Source organism: Phaseolus vulgaris, chromosome 10 (genome assembly GCF_051622355.1).
Source record: "Phaseolus vulgaris cultivar YP4 chromosome 10, ASM5162235v1, whole genome shotgun sequence".
NCBI classification, from domain to species: Eukaryota; Viridiplantae; Streptophyta; class Magnoliopsida; order Fabales; family Fabaceae; genus Phaseolus; species Phaseolus vulgaris.
Window position 1 is genome coordinate 44370010 of NC_143507.1, and position 24678 is coordinate 44394687.

The 24678-nt window shown below is 29.4% G+C and overlaps 3 protein-coding genes across 8 annotated transcripts; 2 read left to right on the forward strand and 1 right to left on the reverse strand.

The window, feature by feature from the left end:
- Positions 1–9729: 9729 nt before the first annotated feature.
- Positions 9730–15655, forward strand: LOC137818989 (homeobox-leucine zipper protein GLABRA 2). 5 transcript variants are annotated; one of them, XM_068622675.2, is made up of 11 exons: positions 9730–9960; positions 10118–10377; positions 11090–11207; positions 11477–11671; positions 11767–12138; positions 12386–12487; positions 13306–13515; positions 13588–13762; positions 13898–14169; positions 14896–14982; positions 15101–15655. In XM_068622675.2, the coding sequence occupies exons 1-11, from the start codon at positions 9886–9888 to the stop codon at positions 15479–15481; spliced, it is 2247 nt and encodes a 748-aa protein (XP_068478776.1). In that variant the 5' UTR covers positions 9730–9885; the 3' UTR covers positions 15482–15655. The 5 variants fall into 5 exon arrangements, 2 of the variants coding, with proteins under 2 accessions (XP_068478776.1, XP_090152442.1); XR_016516230.1 differs by having other exon boundaries at positions 9748–9960; positions 13306–13510; XR_016516231.1 differs by having other exon boundaries at positions 9748–9960; positions 13306–13477.
- Positions 15656–18296: 2641 nt separating this feature from the next.
- On the forward strand, positions 18297–19880 carry PSAH2 (photosystem I subunit H2). Its single transcript, XM_068621425.2, has 3 exons — positions 18297–18451; positions 18546–18672; positions 19581–19880. The coding sequence occupies exons 1-3, from the start codon at positions 18324–18326 to the stop codon at positions 19758–19760; spliced, it is 435 nt and encodes a 144-aa protein (XP_068477526.1). The 5' UTR covers positions 18297–18323; the 3' UTR covers positions 19761–19880.
- Positions 19881–20093: 213 nt separating this feature from the next.
- Positions 20094–23746, reverse strand: LOC137818164 (rop guanine nucleotide exchange factor 12). Of its 2 annotated transcripts, none has more exons than XM_068621424.2 (7): positions 23155–23637; positions 22811–22916; positions 22474–22628; positions 22315–22389; positions 21616–21879; positions 21203–21523; positions 20094–20868 (listed from the first exon to the last, which is right to left on the reverse strand). In XM_068621424.2, the coding sequence occupies exons 2-7, from the start codon at positions 22914–22916 to the stop codon at positions 20464–20466; spliced, it is 1326 nt and encodes a 441-aa protein (XP_068477525.1). In that variant the 5' UTR covers positions 23155–23637; the 3' UTR covers positions 20094–20463. The 2 variants fall into 2 exon arrangements, with proteins under 2 accessions (XP_068477525.1, XP_068477524.1); XM_068621423.2 differs by having other exon boundaries at positions 20144–20868; positions 22811–22927; positions 23155–23746.
- Between the last annotated feature and the right edge of the window lie 932 nt (positions 23747–24678).

Here is a 24678-nt window from a genome sequence, read left to right on the forward strand (position 1 = left end):
TTTTCTAAAACAAAAATAAAAAGTCCCTTCTTCTTCTACTTTTCTTCACTTCTCTCATTCTGCTTCCTCTCCATCTCTATAAGGTTCTCTTCTTCCTTCCTTTTGTATCTCAACTTGGTAAGAGTAAGTTTCTTCACCTTCTAATGTTTCCTCTTGGATGACACATGGATACAAATGAAGTTTTTTTGGGTTGTAGAGAATTTCATGTTAATCTTGATTTTTGGGTGATTGATGAATTAGGATTTGAACTTTTGAAATGATAAGAAAATGATTGTGTGTTTAGGTTTAGGGTTTAGGGTTTAAGATTTAGGTTTAGAGTTTAGGGTTTATGATTTAGGGATTAGGGTTTAGTATTGTTGTGGTTTAATATTGTTGGACATTCCATATCTAGCTATCAACTACCCATAATATATAGTCTCGCACACGAGTTGGTAGTCTGAGCATGAAAGAGATGTGTTACAGATCTCACATCGACTATAAATTAAGACACTTCATAGTCTATAAGTGGGTGCAAACCTCACCATATAAATCAATCTTATGAGGTTGAGTTAAAATTCATTTCATAATAAATATATCTTACTCAAATTTTATTTCCTTATAGTTGAAGGAGGTAAGAAAACTTTTTATTTTGATTTTTAATTTAATGTGAAATTAGGGTATTTGGTTATTAGTTTTTAGATTTAGGGATTAGGGTTGGTTAATGTGAAATTAGGTTTTTAGTTTTTAGATTATGCGAAATTGAAAAATCAAAATTTGATTTTATTATTTTATGTAAATCAGGAGTAAAATTAATTACCAGATTAATTAAATTGTAATAAGATTATCAGAAAATTTTCATATAAACAATTAATTCGTTAGGTAATATAACTTTTAGGAAGATAATTAACGGGTATGTAGCTAAGTAAATCAGTAATATTCTTGAGAAATTCCAACATTTTTTTAATTATATACAAAAATTATTTTGAATTTTAAAATATGTATAAAATTAAAAACGTTTTAATTGAAAGCAAAGACTTCTTCAACTTGAAAGGCATAAACAAGTATATGTAAGAATTTAAGGAAATAAATATAAAATTGGTTTTTTATTGCATTATTAGGGCTTAATCGTACCTTGGTCCCTTTTAGGGTTTAATGTGCAAAATGTGATGATAAGTTAACAACTAAAATTGCAATAGATGCATGAACCAAAATCAAACAATTAAAATTATGATATAAAAAAAAATCATTTTAAAAATGTATAAATCAAAGTTGAACACATTAACCAAAATTATCCGCATATACAAAATTAAGTATTAAATAATTATTGTAATTTACTTATAGAAGTATTAAATTGAAATTACTTTATCATTCTAACCATTAATCATAATATTAAATTAGTTACTCAAATTGAATAAAATAATCATTACACCAATTTTATTATTATTATTATTATCGTTATTGTTATCTATTATTTATACTATTATATACCAATATACATTCTTTTGTAATCATCTTTTGTTTTTGTTTTACAACTTTATTTCTTAATAAAAATGTTATCCTTTCTAACTACTATAATTTGTAGTGAATAATAATAATTCATAAAATATTCCACAATTATTTTATAAATCAAAAGAGGGCTTGTACCAAATTTATTATTGAAAAACAACATAAAATATACTTTAGGATGTGCATGGCACATACACAATATAATTATAATACGTTACCACATAATTAACAAATACAAAAGTAAATAACCAAAAAAAAAATTCAAAATTTTAAATGAAAATAACTCAAAATGTTCGTGAAACTCATTCATATACATATCGATCATACATGAATTCACATAAAAAAAATGTTGATTAAAAAATATTTACTAATATTTTATATATGATTCGTATTGAATATTTTTTACCCTTAAGAATATTTAAATTTCATAGGTATAAGATAAGTTTAAAATATATCTATATTTAGACGTCAACATATGTATTCCCATTCAATAAAAGTCAAAATCTAAAATTTTAAATAAACAAAAAAAACTTGTCTAACTAAAAAAAGTAAATTTGACTTTGTTAGAAGAATTAACTTTTAAAAATAAAGTATCTTAACATAATTTATTACAAAATTAGTTATTGTGATTATAATTAGTTTAAATTTTTACATAATTTAAGTTACAACATATTATATAATTATATTTTCAAATAATATAATAAAAAACAATTGTTTTTCATTTTAACTTTTAATTAAAAATTAGATTGCACTACTTTCTTTTCTTCCAATGTTTTGAATGTTTATTCTTAGTTGGGTGGTGATATTTTGACATGTTCCTCCACTTTACACCCATACTAAAATATTAATATTTGTAATAATTTTTTTTAAGAAAATAAAAAAATCTTCTTAATGAAAATATAGGCAAATGTAAAATGTTAAAATATTTTTCATAATTAAAAATTTAAAAATAATTAAAATATTAATATTTAGTGGGATGTAGGATGGAACATGAGGGTGTCAAAATAAACCACACATCTGACAACTAATTGTAATAATATAATAATATTTTTAATTAAAAAATAAAATAAATATAATTAAAATAATAATTTATTAGTATGTAAAGTGTATGTATTTTATTGTATGAGATGTTAAAATATCACCACCTAGGTATATCTATCTCTTTAGATAATGCATGTATTTTATTTAATATATATATATATATATATATAAGTTTAGAATTATTAATAAGTAAAATGGTGGGACCAAAGATATGAAGAGTTTGTGAGAAATGGTTGAAAGTTATGTGGTTGTGATTGGCAACTACTTCAACACAAAACTTTGGTATGAATTGTGTGTCAATAAGCTTAACTAACTCAAACTGTGGTCCCTCATTGCTATCTCACGCCCAAACCTAACAACCCATCTCATATCTAGTTTTTTATTCTCCTATCATTAATTATAAAAAAAAAATATTAAAGAGCTCGAATAGTGAGGTAGTGAAAAATAACAAAAATAAATAAATTTGTATTTGTAATAAAATTAGTTTATAGGGTGAGGTTTGCATCTTTTATATATTATGAAATGTTTTAATCTTTAGTTGTTGTAGGATTTTCAACACCTCCCTCAAGATGAAGTTGTCGTGCGTGAAACTATATATTCTGATAGCGGTCCAATAACGGGTGACACGATAAGTTCAATAAACTATTGTTATGATAAATTCTAGATGGTTCTGATATCATATTATACAAATTATTTATTTTTAGATAAAATGGGTTTAAATGTATGAGACCCTTCATCAATTTTTTTCAAACAAATAAAATAAATATTCATTCTCATATTATTTGTATAGAGATTAAAACATTTCATATTATATAAGTGGGTGCAACCCTTATTACAAGTCGATTTTATAAAGTTGGATTAGATTTGAAATCTACCTCTTAGAAGAATTAAACTTAAATGTAATGTTTTTGAACATTAATTTGGAAATAAAATAAAGTATATGTATTAGAAATACTGATTAAGACAAACTTCCTTCTTAGTTAAGTAAATTAAATTTTGAAATAATAAATTAATAAAAAAGAAAGAAAGAATAACACACAACATAATTAAAGTTTTATATATTTTTATTCCATTAAATTTAAAATGTTAGGCAGTGTAATTAAATGTTATTTCATAAATTATGTTCTTAATAACAGCGAGTGAGAGAAAAAACACATGTTTTTATTTGGAGTTTTGTTTCCATTTTAGCATTAATTAGGATGCAAGAGGGTCACCATCCTATGTGTGAAAATAGGGTTTATGATATTAATCTACAAAATATTGTAATAGACTTTTTTTTTGGTCAAATTTATAAAGAATTAATCTGAGATAATAAATATAACGAATATGTTTTTGTCTCTGTATCATTGATCTTAATTATATCTCATTAAGATTAGAGGATGAGATTAGAGGATGGAAAGTGAGGAAATGAAAAAAATAGATAAATATAAAAAATAAATTTGAGAAGAAAATGAAAAATAATATAATTTCATTTGATATTAATAATTTTATTCATTTAATTATTTTAATTATTATAATAGAAAAATAAAAAATATACTCCGGCTCATGAGATTGAGGTTTGCACCCACTCACATCAAGACTGTCAACTCGTGCGCGTGACTATATATTATGGTGGTCCGATAGCGGGTGACACGATAGACCCAACAAACACTCACTAGGATAGACTCGAAATAGCTCTAATACCATATTACGAAGTGGACTTTAAATCTAACTCAACCCCATAAAACCGGTTCATGAGATTGAGGTTTGCACCCACTTATATATATAATGAAAGACTATAATCTATAGTCGATGTGAGATCTTCAACACAAAGTTTAAATATGTTTTTATCATTCATGAATTAATGGTTTTTTTTTCTTTTTAGTTGTTTTATAGTTAATGTACATTTTTTTTAATATAATGTGATATAGAGTTAGTGTGGACCTCATGCTATAAAAGTGTTGGACAAATTGTTGGTTGAAATATCGCGCGTGATGGCTCATTTTAAATGAAACTACTGTTAGAAATATACATAATTAAAAATATATTTTCAATAATAATCATATAATTTTAAAATATCTATCGACTTTATTAATAATTAGTTTTAATTTTTTTATTAAGTATAAATTTTGAGTTTAAAATTTCCCTTTCAGAATTTAAGTAAAAGAGTGTTAGGAAGAGAAGTTAATCACTCAAATTCATTCCCTACATTGACTTTTGTAATTAAATGATGATAGAATGTGACAATACATACTAAATATTATATTCAATTCGCATGAAAAATTAAGTGAAGGTCGTTTTAATTATTAAAAGATAAATGTACTAGTAAGATAAGTTAATCCCACAAACTCATCTACACTTATTTTTTAATTAAATGTTGATATAGTGTCACATAACATATTAAATATTATATTTAGTTGATATGAAAAATTAAGTGAACATTGTTTTAATTATTAAAAGATAAATATATTATCAATATTGAGATGATGAAGTCTTACATTGCACTGATATATACAAGTAACTTTTTTAACAATATATAAGATTAATGACGTTATTCATCAATATTTCATATTAAATATCTATAAATCATGATTAAAAGACAATTAGATTTCATTGTGCCTCACCTAATTATCCGTACAACTAAAAATCTAACATAATTATTATAAATAGGCAAATACCCTAAGGTCAAAGACAACATAATCTTAATTATGAACTAACATTCTTTATTCAGATTCAGAACTGACTTAAATATGAAAGTATAATTGCATATACCTCTACTAAAGACTTAGTTAAAAATTTCAATGACTCAGAGATAAAAAAGTCGAGAAATCAAAGATCGAAAATTTGAGAAGTGTGTAAAAAAATACAACCTCGTAAGAACAACAAAATCACTCGAAGTTATATATATATAAAAAAATTAATGTTAAAATAAATAAAAAAGAAAAGAAAAAAAATCATTTATATTATAAATGAAAAATGTATTAGCCTTCACAAGTCTAAAATATGATTTAGAATGTAAATTAATAGTAATTTATAATATTTTTTTCTTTTTCAACTTACTAAAAATCACTCTAAAAATAACTTTGGTGGATTCAAAATAGTGCTAGAACAATGTAGTGGTTTCAACTATATTAGTTAGTTGATTTTTTTAGTTATTTGTATGATTGAGATTACAAGGTAATTATAAAACCAATATTTTATTTTAACTTTTAATAAAGTAACTTACACCACCATCATTAAAGTTTCATAAAGTCATGCAAACCACTTTATTTTTTGCCCTATTTTTACACTTACTTTCCATAATTATTTAAAAAAATATTTGTATAAATATTCTACTATCATTTAAAAAACATTTATCTAAATTCTGAACCTTTCATACCCAATTTTTTTTCTTTTTTTAAAGAAAAAAAAGGATTGTTGGAAGCACTTATATGGTAAAGACAAAATAATTATTCAATAAAACTACCCATGGTTTTGTAATAAAATTACATGATATTATTGTTCATTATTATATTTTCTCTATCCTCTGAGTGACACGTGACTTGGTAGATGAATTGAATTATTAAAAGTGTGGACCGCAGATTAAAGTGACACTTTATGAAATAAAAACCTTGGTATAAAATTATATTATTTAATTTTCATCAATTTAATTTGGCCACTTTATTAGTTAAAATTTCATTTTTTATGCCTTAATTTTCAAAACCGAGGAATTATTATTTTATTTTTTATTAGCATCATTTAAATTTAGTCGGTTGTGTGTGTTGTGGAACAGGGGAAATTGTGGAACTTAGCATATCTAACCGTTAAAAATAAAGAAGCATATCTGACCGTCAATCACACCAGATCGAACGAACGAAAAGGACAAAATGAAAAAGAAACAAATAAAAATTCTTAGCGAGTTCCTCCCTTGTTTTTATATTCTTAAATTCACTCTCCCACCATGTGTACCTCTTTCTGACCCCATGGATGTAAATAATATTTATTTTATACAATTAATTTTTACTATAAATAAATAATTTAAGTTATAATCTGTCCCTCTTTCTCACCCATTGATGTAAATATATATTTTTTTATGCAATTAAATTTTACAATAAATAAATAGTTTAATTTTTTTTTACAAAAACACTTTCAATGTTAAATATTACTATCAAATTTTGCATCTCAATTAGACTGATACTTTAAATAACAATAATCTGCTACCACATAAAAAAATATTATTAAAAAATAAATACAAGAAAATATGTATATTATTATTATTTTGTTTGGACATTTTTAATTTTAATTTTATTTTTACATAAATGTTTTCATGTTAGACATTATTATGCAACTTGATATCTCAGATAGGCTGACACCTTAAGTAACAACAATTACCTGTCATCACATGAAAAATATAGAGTATTATTAAATATATATATATATATATAGAGAAAAGAAGACTTATAAATCATATATTTTATAATACGAGAAATAATTTATAATGTGGTTTAGGAGGTTTTTTCTTTACATATATGATATTTAACTTGAATAGATTAATTAGTCTTTATTAATTTAAGTCCTTAATAATATATTTGGAAATTAAACCATCCTTATATTTATTTAATTTTTATGATATTTAAAACATGTTATAAAGATTAAAAATGATAGAAATACGTTTATGTATCAATTATGAATTTATTATTGTTCTTATAATATAAGAGACTGAATATCTCTTATCAAGTATTTTCAATCCTTTATTCTTTTGTTATCCATCCGTGAAGATTGAGGGATGGGGTACCTGCAAAGACACTACAACACTCAAGTCATTTGGAGTGTTAAAATGTTTGTGGATTTAGAACTAGAAAAGTCAATACCTTTTACTGTGAGGGTCCTCATTTATTTATAGTTTTCTATTGATCTTCCTTTCTTAATAACGTTGACCCAGGTCCAATAAGTCATTAATGACATTTTATAATCCCTAATTTAGATTAACCTAATTAATAGACGAGGTTTTTACTTATCGAAAGATCGAGTGACTTTTTGTCTTGTCAACCATTCAACCTAACAAATTCGAATATGACATTTATATTTTTTTTTTATAGTTTTATTTAAGCAAAAAATCATTGCTCAAAAGATACATTAGTAAAATAAAGAACCACAACTCAAGTAAGGAGAAACCCTAAAATAATTTATTTCATTTTATAATCTTATATGAGAATAATTTTTCTCAATATGAAGTAAAATGATCTCATAAAAAAAATAAGTTTGCACCACTTATTTTCATTTATTTATTTTCATTATAAATATATGTTTCAGAATTATTTAGTATTTTTCTACCTTTTATTTAAAATTTATAATATTAACAAATACTCATAAAATTGAAAAATTTCCAAATAATAGATTCATACAACGAGATGCTCGAACAGGACTAATGACAAAGAGTTACATATTTTTTTAATGCATGTAAAAAAAAATTAAATAAAATATATTTATTACCCTCATTATTTTACTTAAAATATTTATTACTCTACCAGGTCTTAAATATAATTAATTAATGTCAATTAAAAAAAACATTTAATCTAAAGTAGCATTAAATTTATTTGTAACTGCAACAATACTTTCTTCACATAGTTATCTTTAAATAATTAATGTATGAAAAAGAAAATAGTAGAGTTTTAATTTTTAAAACAAGACTTTTTGACTCTCTGATCTTTGTAGAGAAAAAAAAAGCAAAATATTTATTATTTTTTAGACTAAAATTAATTAAACGTATTTCAATAATAATTAATGTAATAGTTAATTAGAGAAAAAAGTCTTACGAAAAGACAGAAAATTAAATAAGGTGTGTTCTCCATATGACAGAGTCAATACATTTTTTTAGCATGCGTACGCAAATAACTTATATTTCTAATATAATAAATTTTATTACATAACTTATATTTTTTATTTATTTTCCTACTAATTAACTCTACCGTGATAAAGGTTCTTAAATTATAACATATTATTCTAAATATGAATTTTAGAATTATGTTGCAAAAAGTAAAATATATTCAATTAACGAACAAAAAATGGTTATAATATTATTACATTATATTAAAGTCAAAATTGATACGTAGCATATTTTTGAGTGTTTTAAGCTCTAAAGAATAAATATTTAGCACACTTTTTTAATTAGTTTTTAATTACAAACAAATAAATATATATTAACACTATTTTGTACATTATTATTCAATCAAAGTATATATAAAATGTATTTTTATTTTATTTTCTATAATAACTAATTTAAAAACACTTAAAAATATTTCCTATTAATTGACATTATATATTTATATATTAACTCTAAAAAAAACCTTTTCAATTCTTTATATAAATTCATTGAGATCAATTAATAAAATATTAAATTAATCAGTAACAACACAAAATTAAGTTAAATAATTTAAATAGTAGCTATATTTAATTACATTATCAAACTTCAAAGAATAACACCACACAATAAACTCATATCCACTTAAAAAAAATACTAATAACATCAAATAACTTAATTTCTAGCCCATGTAGTAGAGACACTGATACGACATGGATACAGAAATACGTAAAATCTATAAAATGCGGGAACACGAATCTATATATTATATAATTATAAATTATATAAATTAACAATAAAGATTTATGTGCACAAGTATGTTCCAGATTATTTTTTGGGGCAAAAATATGTTTTTCATGACTGGTTAACAATGATTTGTTTCTTATTTTTATAATCATAATAACGATATACAATAAAATTTGAATTTTGAGAAAATTAATGTATTTTTCTTTTTTAAAATTGTGTTAAAATCCTACTAGAATTGTCAGAAATCTAACCAATACTTTTTTGAATTGGAAACTTCACATATACATATCTTATCGGTGTCATATGAGTGTACCGACACGCCATTTAAGAGGAGGTCTAAGCTTCATATATCTATAATGGAAATATTAAAAATACAAGAAATAATTTCAATACAATAAATAAACTTACTGATTTACTATTTTTACGCGTAGTCATTAAACACCTGCTCATTAAATTTTATTAGGAAATACTGATAAAATTAATTACAGAGGTTATATTAATGAAAACATTATAAATTCTAGAAAGAATTCTATACAATAAACTCTTATTTCATTAAATATCATTCTTATTTTTTTGGCAATAAATATCTGTGTATTTTCACAAAAAATGTTCTGACAGTCTGTTTTTTATATTTATTTGAAAAGAATAATAAAAGCGTGCAACATGAGAAAGAGTCCTTAAAACCAAACATCATTTTCACTCCTTCACGGAGAAAAGAAAAACCAGCACTCGCCATTTTTGCTCCTTAAAAAACATCATCAAGAACACCGAAAGCACAGTGAACGTGTTTGCCAATGGGAGTTAACATGTCAAACACACCACCTCACACCAAAGACTTGTTCTCCTCTCCAACTCTCTCTCTTAGCCTAGTAAGTAATCAACTCTGTATCTATATCTATATGTATATCTATATATATATATATACACATATATTTATTTACATATATATAGTGTATATGTAATTTGATGAAACTAATTATTAGTAACTTTGTTGTTATATTTTGTTCTGTTTGATTGGATGCGAAGGCAGGGATTTTCCGGCATGCGGAGGAGGCGGCGGCGACGTCCGGCATGGTGGTGGCCGGCGATGAGGTCCGGCGAGAGGACACTGTTGAGGTTAGCAGTGACAACTCAGGACCTATGAGATCCAGGTCAGAAGAAGATTTTGATGGAGAAGGTGCTCATGAGGATGACGATGATGAGAACAACGACGATGGTGACAGGAGTAAGAAGAAGAAGAGGAAGTATCACAGACACACTGTTGAACAGATCAGAGAAATGGAAGCGTACGTAAACTCTCTCTGTATATATACGTATTAATTTTGTATTTATTCAAGAACATTATATATATAAAAAAATGTAGTTGTTGTTTAAGTTTAAGATTATTAGTTAATAGTTGGAGTTGTGCGATCATTTTATTTATCCTTGCACCTCGAATAGGTGTTAATCGACCAATCGATTGGTTTAAGATTGTTTTAGTTTAATAAGGAACATTTAAGATTGGTTTAAGATACTGTTCATATGTAGTAGTTAATTCCAACATGATTGTCGTAACACGTGTGATCTGCAGAAAAACATTAGGTGTTAACTAAAAGTGGTGGTGATGTATGTATGTAACAATGAAATGGTTTGTTCCGAAGTTAAATAATTTAGATACCGACATTGCAAGTGGGTTTTAAAGCAAGGTTTATAAATAGATATAACTGGTGTGTGTACGCCGTACCGCTGCAAAGATTATGGGAAAAGTTTGGGATCGACAACATATGGTCAAAGGAAAAAGATGACAACCATTTCATTGTTAAATATTAATGAAATGATGATTTTGAAGTACTTTTGCTTTGTCGGTAAGTTGTTATGTTATGATAATGTAAAACAGTTTTGTTAAAGTCCATCTGTATAAATTGTTGTTGGATGAATCTGTGTGAGATTTGAAGGTTGTAGTGAAAGATAAGACAGCAAAAAAAGCTGTCAACTGACATGAATAATGTACTGATGTAGGCTTTTCAAGGAATCACCGCATCCTGATGAAAAGCAGAGGCAACAACTCAGCAAGCAACTTGGCCTTGCTCCTAGGCAAGTCAAGTTTTGGTTCCAAAATCGCCGAACCCAAATTAAGGTATCTTAATTTATTCATTAATCGCTATGCCTATAATATTTTATTTTTTATAATTAGATGGAAAGTAGGTTAAAAATTATTTTTAATATGATATGAGAGTTATTTAAAGTTTATATAACAAAAGTTTTGAGTTTATTATAGCATAAATTTATTGGATGTTATTAGATTATTCATAATATATATTTTTCACATTTTCACGTACGAGTTTAGTCTAAACGTAGTTATAGGTGCAAACTTTCCTTATATATTATATATTGCGAATTTTGCAGGCAATACAAGAGCGACATGAAAACTCATTGTTGAAGGCAGAACTAGACAAACTGAAGGAGGAAAACAAGGCCATGCGGGAGATTATAAACAAATCTTGTTGCCCCAATTGTGGCATGGTAACGGCTACCATAGATGCTTCCATGTCCACTGAAGAAAAGCAACTTCTTATTGAAAATGTCAAACTCAAAGCTGAGGTAATTTGTATGTATTCCATATAAAACTGAAAGAAAAAATGTACTAAATAGAGCAATGTGTGCAGAAAATCTTATCAATTCTCTGATATACACAGGTAGAGAAACTCCGAGCAACTTTGGGAAAATGTTCACCAACGTCTCCTGCATCTTCTGGTGGTCACGAAGAGGAAGAGAATAGAAGCTCTTTGAACTTTTACAATGGAGTTTTTGGGCTTGAGAAATCAAGGATAATGGAAATAGTGAACCGGGCAACGGAAGAGCTCATAAAGATGGCAAACATGGGGGGACCATTGTGGGTTCGCAGCGTTGAAACAGGTCGTGAAATACTTAACTATGATGAATATGTGAAGGAGTTCGCAGTTCAAAACTCGTGCAGTGATAAGCCCAAGACCTTCATCGAAGCCTCAAGAGACTCCGAGGTTGTTTTTATGGACCTCCCTCGTCTGCTCCAAACCTTTCTAGATGTGGTAAGTGTGAGACACGTACGAGGCTGTATTCTTATATATAAAGAATGTTTCATGGGAGATGATGTCACCACAAGATATATATATATATATATATTTTTTAATGAATCTCATACAAATAAAAGGGTTAAGACAGCAATTAGAATATGCTTCCACAAATCTTCTATGACTGCTTCAAATTAAGATTAAGTATATTTTTTACTGTCCTACTGTTAACTTTCTTATAATATTTTCTAACATGTTTCTGCAGAATCAATGGAAAGAAATGTTTCCGTGCTTGATATCAAAGGCTGCAACTGTGGATGTTATATGCAACGGAGAAGGTTCCAACGGGAATGGTGCAGTGCAATTGGTAAGGGAGAAAGATGTTTTAATTTCGCAGTGTTAGGTAGTCATATATTACACATACGTACAAAATAGGTGTCTCGTTTATCTTGAACCATTCATTTCGAACTCATGTTGGAACGTGGATCCTTGTTCAAGTGGTCCAAACTTGACAAACACAAGAAAAAGATAGGACTTCTCTAAAAGTGGCCTTTTCCCACTCTTGTAATTTTCAACCAACTGTTATTCAAGTTTAAGATTTGAAAACAAAAACAACAAACACTTTGGCTCATGTGGATTATGATTATAGTTTCATTATCTTAACAGATAAGGTTTTATTCATAACCTTTCATGCATTACTCTTCTGCCGATTCCTTTATTTTTATCTCAGAAAGTGTTGATAAGGACACAAAAAAAACTTAAAAGAATACACAGAAAATTTCGAACATACATCATTTAGCAACTCATGACACTTTTCCTCCCATTTCCCAATATCAAAATCTCTCTCTCCACCCCTTTTATCTCTAGAAAAGGATCTTCCTTTCCCAGTCACATCTCTAGAGTATTGTGGAAATTCTCCTTTATTCCCTATTCAATATACATCAAGACAAACATGATACTATTGTTCAAGTCCTTAGACATGGACAATAATGACAATGAGACTTCCTCCATCAAAGTACACAAAGGCACTAGGTTTTGTTGCCATGAAAAGTGTTGCAAAGTAATAACCATGACCTGTAATATTGTAATATTTTATAGCTGCGTAAAATGCTTAAAAATTTGTATAAGGGTTGTAACACCTGAAATGTTTTCTTTAATTAATTAATTCTTTGCTGATAACTGTAGATGTTTGCTGAGCTGCAAATGCTCACTCCAGTGGTGCCCACCAGAGAAGTGTATTTTGTGAGGTGCTGCAAACAGTTGAGTGATGAACAGTGGGCGATAATTGACGTATCTATAGACAAAGTAGAAGACAACATTGACGCATCTCTTGTGAAGTGCAGAAAACGCCCATCTGGTTGTATTATTGAGGATAAATCAAACGGTCATTGTAAAGTATATGAACAAAAACTATTTAACATTTTATGTGAAATTGAGACTATATATTGATATTTCTTTGGGTTTAAGGTGACATGGGTGGAGCACTTGGAGTGTCAGAAGAGCACAATCCATACATTGTACCGAACCATTGTGATCAGTGGTCTAGCTTTTGGGGCAAGGCATTGGATAGCCACACTACAACTTCAGTGCGAGCGTCTAGTTTTTAACATGGCCACAAATGTTCCTACCAAGGACTCAACTGGTGAGCACTTGTTAAAGGCTTTACTTAGACAAATTAAAGTCTTTTAATTACCATTTGGTAATGATGCATTCATAATTCCAATTTTTTATACAATCACATTACAATTTCCAATACTATCATTTTCCTTCCTTCTAGGTGTTGCAACGTTGGCTGGGAGGAAGAGCATTCTAAAGTTGGCACAGAGAATGACATGGAGTTTCTGCCATGCAGTTGGGGCATCAAGTTTCCATACGTGGACCAAGTTCACTAGCAAAACAGGAGAAGACATAAGGATCAGCTCTAGGAAGAACTTGAATGACCCTGGTGAACCTCTTGGGGTTATCTTGTCTGCTGTTTCTTCTCTATGGCTTCCTGTCTCTCCTAATGTGCTGTTTGATTTCTTGAGGGATGAAGCTCGTCGAAGTGAGGTACAAATGTGGTGCACCCCTTTTGTTCTTATATAAATCCAAGATATTCCTATTTTAAGGATCATTCTTTTAGGACACTGAAATCCATTTAAAATACACATTTTTTCATGTGAGTCCTTCATTGTTGGATATTAGAGTATAATAAATACATGCAAACTCAAACTAGTTTGATAAGATTCACTTATACTTACTTCTTTTTAGAGATTCCACATCAATTATAAATTTTTTTGTTAGATATTCCACATCGATTAAAGATCAGCCCATAATAAATGGGTACAAAACTCGTCCCTTTTTTTTAGAGATTCCATATCGACTAGAAATTTTCTTTTAGAGATTCCACATCGATTAGAGATTAAAGCATAATAAGTGGATACAAAACTCACCACTTCCATTTAGAAATTCTACATTGAATAGAAATTTCATATTAATCAATTAATAGATTAGAACACTAAATATAAAACTCACAACTTTTTTTAAAATTTCTCATTGACTAGAAATTTCTTCTTAAAGACTCACATCCATTATAAGTTAGAGCATGAATAGAAATATTAATGGTGCCACAACAATTTTTTTTTATAGTTATTTCTATGAGTTATATGGATAAGGTACAAAGTTGGGGAGTTCCACAAAAGTGGATCCACCTACAGCAGCTATTTAAGCAGTTTGGTGAGTAATAATAGCAAATGGGGCCATTGTGCTGACTGCTGACAATTATCTTTATCACAGTGGGATATGATGTCCACTGGTGGGTCAGTGCAGTTGATTGCAAATTTAGCTAAAGGAAAAGACAGAGGCAATGCTGTAAACATCCAAGTAAGTTTTTCTACTACCATCTCCCTCTGTTGATGGTTGAATAGTCAACAAAATACACAATGGATTTGAGAAAAACTTGGTTACTATAGTTAAGCATGGATTCCTCTTACTTTGGCAGAAAATAGAATCAAAAGAGAAGAGTGTGTGGATAGTGCAAGATAGCTGCACAAGTGCTTATGAGTCAATGGTGGCATATGCTGCTGTGGAATTTGGTGGTCTTCAGTCTGTGCTGACAGGATGTGATTCAAGTAATGTTGCCATTTTGCCATCAGGATTCTCAATTCTCCCTGATGGGATTGAGGGAAGGCCAATGCTGATAAGGTCAAGGCAAGAAGAAAAAGGAACAGAAGGAGGGTCTTTATTTACAATGCTGTTTCAGATGCTTGTGGATGCTTCTCCTAATGGCAAGTTAACAATGGAGTCTGTGGAATCAGCCAATAATATTGTGTCTTGTACATTAAGAAATATTAGAACAAGCTTAGAGTGTGAAGATGGTTGACCAAGATAATAGAGAGTGAGAGAAGATAGTTAGTTAGATAGGATTTGATTAGCTGCAACAGTTATAGGCTTTAGGAGGCAAAATTCAAGGATGAACTTTATCTGATATTGAAAACTCATGCTTCAATTTTTCACCTTTGATTAACTATAGGGATGACAAAATTGAGTCTTCCAATCCAGTTCAACAGTAAACTTGAATCTTTTACTGTTAGTTTGTATTGTTTTATATAGATTAAAGTTAAAAACATTTTATAGTTAATAGTATATAATTAAATGAGTGTAATCAAATAGTTTTATAAAATTGAGTTTAATTTAAAATCTATTTTTTAATACAGTATCAAAATAATTTTACATTTATCTTAATAAAAATTTGATGAACTTAAAAGTCACATAGTATCTTCTTTAATGAGTATCATTCAAGAATAAGAAATAAAATTTTGAGTAAAGTAAATAAATATATGCCTCAAGAGAAACAATAAGGTTTTAAAACCACGGATCATGGTTATTTTAACTGTAAAAGTATTATTTTCCTTAATAAATACTTATATGACGTATATATATATATATATATATATATATATTAATTAGTCTTGGATAGTTTGAGGTCAAAATTTCTTAAAAGAAATCAAATAGATATAACATATGAATTATATTTTATTATTATAAAATATAGGATATTCTAATTCGACTTAAAAAATAAGTCAAATAAAAGAAATTACATTAGGACCATAATTTATGACTTTGGGAAAAGTTACGATGAATTTTACTTATTTCAAGCCTTTAGGTTCTGTTTCAAAAGTTTGATAATTATTCTTAGTATTAGGGATTTGTCTTAGTTGTCTGTTAAATCTTAATTAATATTATTTAGATTTTAAAGTTATTATTATCTTTTTATTTTGATTTCAAATAAGACAAGTAAATATTTTTCTATTTTTTTGTTAAAATTTTGGATGCAAATTTACTGAATATTTTTTTAATGATTAATATATCTTAGAAACGACTTTAAATAAGTTAAATTTTTTATTAATAAAAAATTAAATTAACTATTAGTACACAATCTTCAACCTCAAATAGAATAGATGAAGTTTATCTAGAAAAAAAAAATTATAATGTAAATTATGCTTAATGGGTTAAAGGTTATATTCTCTTTTGTCATTTTGTTCCTTTAATTTACTTGGTTAGTTTTTAATAATAATTTCTCTTACTTGCACGAAAAGATCAATCAAGAAATAATATTAATCATAGAGTTAATTGGGCTAAAAATTTCGATCAAACAAATTTGTTTAAGAAGAAATATTTTACCTTTTAAACATACCAATTTAGATATAAGATTTGGGACGATGTTGATCAGCATTATTCAACCGAAGGAGTTGGGGGCATGACTGATCATAGTCAACAATTTCATTACACCAACCGAGTTGAAAAACAAAACTGATCATAATCGATAGTTTTATTACACCAACCCAACTAGGCTTAGGCTTAGATAACATATGGTGACTAAAAAGATATCAATAACACACAAAAATATTGTAGAAAAGATTTTTTTTTTTTCAAATTAAACACGAAAATTATCTTTGCTTACTCAATTCCAAGATGTTCATTTTAATAATAAAGTATAACGTGTTTTTTTAAAAATCTTAAGCTAAGATTAAAAATAAAAAGGGAATAATAAATAACTTTTATTTGAAGAGGGACAAATACTATGTTGTAAGATCAACACCCTCAACAAAAATGACAATATCAAAAACCAAGATTTACAAGGAGTAAAACACTTTTGTTCTTTCTTACTTCGCCTCATCCTTTTGTTGTTTCGAAACAAAAGTTGAGTTTTCAAGTGAAATTTCATGAATTACAGAGGCCGCTGGTGTCTAATACACTAGACTCTTCAAAGTAGAATCATTAGAGGAAGATTTAAAAGAAGGTTTAGGGTTTACAAGATATTCTAACCATTCCCTTAGTGATGTTTTTCCATGGAGTGAATTTGAGTTCCCCCTATTCATAGTGAGAAATGTGTTTTATAGGCATAATTAGTTATATGTTATCTTCTAAATTTTAACTAATATTTTTTAATTTTTAAGTTTGTATCTTTTTCAATTAATTTCAAATAATAATTATTTTTTACTAAAACTTTGGGTGAATTTTACTAACATGGACAATTTCTATGTTTATTTATGCCTCAAAATTTTCAAAAGAAAGTTCTAAAATATAAAATTAAGGTTTAAAATAAACATTTAAATAAAGTTGGAAAAATAAAACAAAACTGAATCACAATCATATATATTTCAACCGTAAAATTATACAGACTGTAACACCAATCTGACTCCAAAACACCTCTAAAATATTCTCTTTGATTTATTTAATTTATTAATTTTTAACTGATAAAAAAATGAAACACCATGTTTAAACTCCAGCAGTACAAACACCATGTTTAACCATAAAATAAAATTAAATTACTTATTTCTATTCAATTTAGTTTTTTATTTTAAAATTCAAAATTTATTTATTTAAATTTTGAACATATCATTTTAGTTCCAGTAAATATAGTTTTTAATATTTTTAATTTCTACAATGCAATATTAAGCATAATGTTTTAATTTTTAAGAACAGTAGATAAACATATATGTTGTATTGTTTTGTGATGTTGCCATTGGAGAAGAGTTAGAAGTGGATAAGCTTATCTATCTTCAAGCAATGTGTGACCTCACAAATGAATTTTCCAAATCTGCTAGATTGAATGCGTGTGGCCACGTGTGCACATGAGTTAGAAGAACTGATACTGAAGTACTGATATAGCAGCACAAGAAGAAGAGTTTGAAGAAGTGAAGAATATCATCATCATCATCATGGCTTCTCTTGCAACCTTAGCTGCTGTTCAACCAGCTGCAATCAATGGCCTTGCTGGAAGCTCCCTCACTGGAACCAAGCTCTCTTTCAAGCCCTCTCGCCAGAGTCTCAAATCCAAGAACTTCAGGTTCCATGCATTCGTTTGTGTAAATTGCAGTTTTTGAAGAAAAAGTAAAAAGTGTTGTAATTTTTGTGCTAAAAGAGTGGAACCAAATTCACAGGAGTGGTGCTGTGGTAGCAAAGTATGGTGACAAGAGTGTGTACTTTGATTTGGAGGATCTGGGTAACACCACAGGGCAGTGGGACTTGTATGGCTCAGATGCTCCTTCACCCTACAACTCTCTTCAGGTTTCTCTCTTCTCTGCATCTGCATATTCTTCATTGAGAATCAAACATGGAAAATTAAAGATGATTCAGTGATATAATTGTGTATAATTTGATAACAGATGTACAATTCATACATGTTCCTCGTTGGTAAACAAGTAGAATTTAATTCAGAAGCATACTTTCTATGAATATCTCTTATTTGACACTCATTTTTTAAAACTCCCAATTTACATTGCCCTTATGACAACAAGTATATGAGAAGTGAGGTTGATGTGGCAAATGATAGTTTGGTAAATGTGATGTAAACTTTGAAAGATTACTTGGTGTTAAATTAGAGTGTGTTGAGAGAGAGAGTGTCAACATATCTCTGTACTAACTAGACTTTAAGCCTAACTCAATGTTATAAGTCATTTTTTGTAAAGTTGAATTAGGCTTCAAGTCGAGAACATATCCTAATGAGAATTTGTTGGACTTCTTGTGTCACCCCATTATTAGGCCGCTACCAAACCACCTATAGATATCTAGTTCCACGCATGAGTTGATAGTCTCAGCGTGAGCTATTCGTTGGAAATCTCATGTCTAGTGGAAATAAAAACAATTCATAGTATAAAAGGGGATGCAAATCTCATATTCAATTTTGTAAGGTTGAGTTATGCTTAAAATTCACTTCTTACAAATATGAGTATAGTAAATTATCCTCGCTGATCAATCATTTGATAATTTGTTTGACATGATTACTATGAGTCAAACTCAATAGAATTTGATCAATCTTTTTGTGATGTACCTTAAATTCGATGATTATATAATAGTTATGATAGAATTCTATATTTCGATTAGTTAATCGTGTAAAAAGAATTAAACTTTATACTCAAACAAATATGTCACACATACACAAACTACTTACCAGTTTCTTTGATATGGATTTGCAGAGCAAGTTCTTTGAGACTTTTGCTGCTCCATTCACAAAGAGAGGATTGCTACTCAAGTTTCTTATATTGGGAGGTGGATCCACCCTGGCATACTTCAGTGCAACTGCCTCAGGTGACATTCTACCAATCAAGAAGGGTCCACAGCTTCCACCACAGCTCGGCCCTCGTGGCAAGATCTAATTACATTTGTATCAGAACTCAATCTGTTGATTGAGTTCCTTTTTAATTTCTTTTTCTGGTTTGAATGATGTGTAAGTATGCTTAAAGACCACTATTCAAAGATGCTTCTTTTCAGTCTAATTGAGTGGCATTGCTTTGGTTTTCAATCGAACTAAAGACATATAAATGTTTACCTTATTACCTCTTCAACATGCACATTACTTTCGAATGTCGAAACTAACCAGGTTACGATAACTGGATTTTAAGCCTAATTTAACCTCATAAAACCGACTTATAAGATGAGGTTTGCGCTCACTTATATATTATGAAATGTCCTGATTTCTAGCCGATGTTCGATCTCCAACACAGGTCTTGTTTGATTCATCCAACAACATGATGACAAATTAGCACAAAAAATTGTTTATTTAAGAATCAAATGGCTTATAGATTGTTAATCATAGTTAGGTAGTTTTTTAAGGTTTGATGGCTGCGAAAGGCATGGCATCTGTGAATTCATGAAGTAACAGAGTGCTTCTTCAGACCCCGATGGCTTTGTAATTTATGTATCCATACATTCCTATGTACAAAAGAAAAAACGAATAGATGATCAAGAATAAATAATTATGTTTTAAGAAACTTCCTCTCCACATATCACAGGCTACATGTACTGATTTTTATACTTCTTCCTCTCTCTCTTTTAAGTGTTTACACTTCAAATTCTGGCTCAATGGCGTGCCGTAGGACTTCTCATACCTCCCAATGTCTCAAGGTAGGACACTTTCTTGTCAGTAACTACATCTGGAAGTTTTTGGGGCTTTCCATTATCCATGTCATTGTAGAGGTCATCTGAGGGGTCTCTCTTAGTGTCTGAGTCACCTTGATCACTGCTCCAACCCATGAAATCTGATAGTGTCATTGTTTCTGAGCCACCCTTTTCCACCTCCTCTTTAGGAGTTGGAGATTTATCTGGCTTCGAAGTTGTGTTTCTGGAAACACTTCTTCTGCTTGATTGTGGTGGATTTTGAGTGAGGAAATCTGCATGGAGTACATCTTCTATTCTTGACAGCACTGTGAAGGCCAAACTCTCCAATATCCTAGAATAACTTTCAAGAACAGCTTGCCCCACATCCTGAAATGGTAAGTGATTATGTCATAAGAATATAACCTTTTCAACATTGCAATGAAAAACATGCAAAGTGAATGTCCTCTCCAATCTCCACATGACACATTATTAACCTTTTTTTGTGCAGTAGATATTGTGATTGTTATTAAGAAGTGAAATTTAAGCCTAATTCAATCTTATAAAACCGACTTTTGAGATAAGGTTTGCACCCACTTATATAATGAAATGTTCTAATCTCTAGTCGATGTGGATTACATGTCATGTGAAGATTGGTTAGAACTACATGGTCTTGGACCATGCAATAATTTCTTGTGAAGTAGACAGTGGACAGGGTCTTTACCCTGTTGAATTGGATTTTGCTTATATCCAATGCAGATTGGGGAATCCCTGGGAAACGATGCTTTAGGAGAAGTAAGATGGTTTCTGCTCTCTCTTCAAAGAGTTCTCTCTTCTCAATACTCACAGCAGAACCCCAAGCTGATTTACAGTCTTTTTGGTTCATCTTCCGTCTCCAAATCACAATGGATGCCTCAATTCTGTCCTTGAGATCTAGGATTTTGTGTTCTGATGTCATGTCCATAGATGCTAGGAGCTGATCAGGGTCGAAAAATTCCTCTGTAATGCTCCTGTATATCATGTCCCCTAGACTTGATCTTCCATTCTAAAGAAAAAAAGCATTCATGTTGTGTGTAAGAAGATTTCACAATGTTAACCATGACAACTTTATGCAAATACTAGTTCCTTTTGACTTGCCTTGGGCAGGGATTCAATGTAGCTTTCAGGGATCTCCATTTCTGAAAGAGTTTGAGCATTTATGGCCATAGCTGCTTTAAGTACTTGGTTCACACAATCTTTCTGATACTGCACAAACCTTCTTGCTGCATCAGATAGACCCTCTGGGGGAACCTTTGGTGTAGGCAACCACCACTTGTTATCGTTTTTTCTATTATCAGGATCATCTGCATCTTTTGATACATAATAGAACTCGGTTTGGTCTTTGAAGTTATCCAGACTGTCCTGCTCATCATCAATAATTGTATGAGAACCAACACTCACATACACTACTACAAAATTATTAAATAAAAACCAATTTCAGAGATTAAAAATAATTAGTTACTAAATTAGACACTATTTTAGAGATTAAAAATTATTTCTAAACTGGTATCTAATTAGCTACCAAGGTTTTAACTACCAATTGTTTAGAGTCTGAATTTGGTAGCAAAAACTTTAGTAGCTAATTAGATACCAATTTATAAACTATTCATCAATTATAGAAACTAATTTAGAAACCAATAACTTTTTGGTATTTAAAATAGTATTTAATTTAGTCAATATAGTAACTAATTAGTGTTGGTATCTAAAATTAGTTTCTATGCAATGATTTTCTTGTAGTGATATAGAAAAAAAAAGAAGCAGTGATCAACTTTGATTTGTGAGGGAATCTGATCTTACAATAAGCATGGTATCAAGCTTTCTTAAGGCAGGGATATTCATGTGGAGATCAGTTCTCTGTCGTGTTGTCATAACCTATTGAACCAAAGATCAGTTTGATGAATCATAGAGCAATTGTGAAAGGAAGAATGATGAACACAATGAAGGAGAGAGGGTTACCTCCATCATTGAGCCATCCTTGTTTTTCTGTTGCACAGGAACCATTTCAACAATGTAATCGGTGACTGATAGAAGCCAATCAATTTCTTTTCTCCATCTTGCCTTCCTCTCCGGGGGCATCGGCTCTAGACGCTTTTGCTCTCCAAAAACAGCAGCTGCATTCTCAGTAAGAAAAGAATGAGAGAAACTGACAATGAATTATTTGAAACATTTCTGCTATCAACCTCTCCTGAAAATGGAAGGAACAACACAATGTTTGCACATCATGGTTGGACCAGGATAGAAAGAAGAATGTCATGTCTCAGATGAAGAAACAAGAAAGCAAGAGGCAACATACCTGCAAGATTTGTGAATGCATTTGACAATGCCAGAGCTGAAGAAACACCCTTTCCTCCACCAGACATATCCTCCCCCAACAGGAGTTTAGCAAATCTCTCCTTCATCTGTTCCAATTCTGAATTAAACCCAACCATTTATAAATATTATAGACTAATCCAATGCAACAACACATACACAAAGTTTGAAGAAGAAAAAAAGACATTGAAAGAAAGAACAGTTTCAAAATCAACATGCTCCAACATGGAAACAAACAATGTTAGTGGTTATCATAAAACATATGGCATTGCATTTAATCATGTGAAAGTAAAGTAGGTGTGAATCTAAATCAGCAGAATGTTTTACCTTGCACTAGTTTATCTTTGGCTTCTTTGGCTACAATTTCCTCCTTGTTTACCCTTGGCTTAGGAGCCTTATCAGGATCATTAAGAGATTTTGATCCTTGACATTTTGATGACACTGGATCTTCCTCAGAAGGAGAAGGATCTAATGCAGTGGCACTCTCAACGCTAAGACTCTTTGTATGCCTCCCAGCATTGTCAAACATTCCTTTGAAATTGAATAGTTTGGACCTGTAACCTTCCTGTTCTTGTTCCATTGCTTTAACCATAGTTTCCCTTGAATTTATTGTATATGTGATGCAAGGGAAATTTTCAAGGGAAGAACAAGAACAAACATGGGAGTTCCAGGTCCTTTAGGAAGAGAGAAATAAGGCAAATTATGTTTGATGCATTGAGGGTAGGGAGGAAAATAGCAGAGGAGAAGCAAAATGAAATGGAAGATGTTTTTTTAGGAGTGTGAGATTTTGAGAAAAAAAAAGTTGGAGGTGAATATTTGATGGGGTTTGTGTTGGTTTTTATTTTCTTTTTTGAGTTGGTTCATTGAACGTGGGGTGCATGTTTTTAACAAATTAAGCGGGTTTATGAGTTAGAAACATAAATTTACATTATTATCATTGTTATTATTTTTATGTTGAGAGGAACCTGTTTTGGCAACCATGTGGGAAATTGGATGGTTAAGGTTCTGATTTGAGGTCAAAGGTTGCTGAAGACCAGGGAAACACACACATGCATGAATCTCAATTTCCTCCTACAACTATTTTACTCTTCTTCTTTCTCATTCATCAACTTCTAAATCTTTATAGTAATTTCCAAATTCTAGCTTCTCACTTTTTTCTGTTCATGCCACCTGCACACACCCTCACTCTTTTATTACATTTTATTGCCATCAATTCTCCACCCTGTCATTACCCAAATTGCCTTTGGAGCCTCTCATTCCAAAACTTTTCAAATATTTCATGTCAAATATTATGCAATGAGTAATGAGATACTACATTAGTTAGTTAATCCTTAAAATACATTACTTAGTTAATCCTTAAAAAAAAACAACATATTTTTCGACTGAGATTTACATCTACTTATATATTATAAAGTATTATTCTTTGTGATTAAATAAACTCTAAAGAAGTGTGATAACATATTAAGAAATGAACTTTTTAAGTCTAACTCAACCTTAAAAAAATGGCTCATAAGATGAGGTTTGTATTTATTTATATACTATGAGACGGTATGAACTTTTAAGTCTAAATCAACCTTACAAAACTGACTCATAAGATGAGGTTTGCACCCACTTATATGCTATGATATGTGTTTATTTACAATATTTACAAAATCGATTCATAATATGAGATTTGTAATAACTTATATATACCATGAAACAATATGAACTTTTAAGTCTAAATCAACCTTACAAAACCGGCTCGTAAGATGAAGTTTTCATTCACTTATATATTATGAGATGTACTTATTTACAGTATTTACAAAATCGGTTCATAAGATAAGGTTTGCAATAACTTGTATATACTATAAG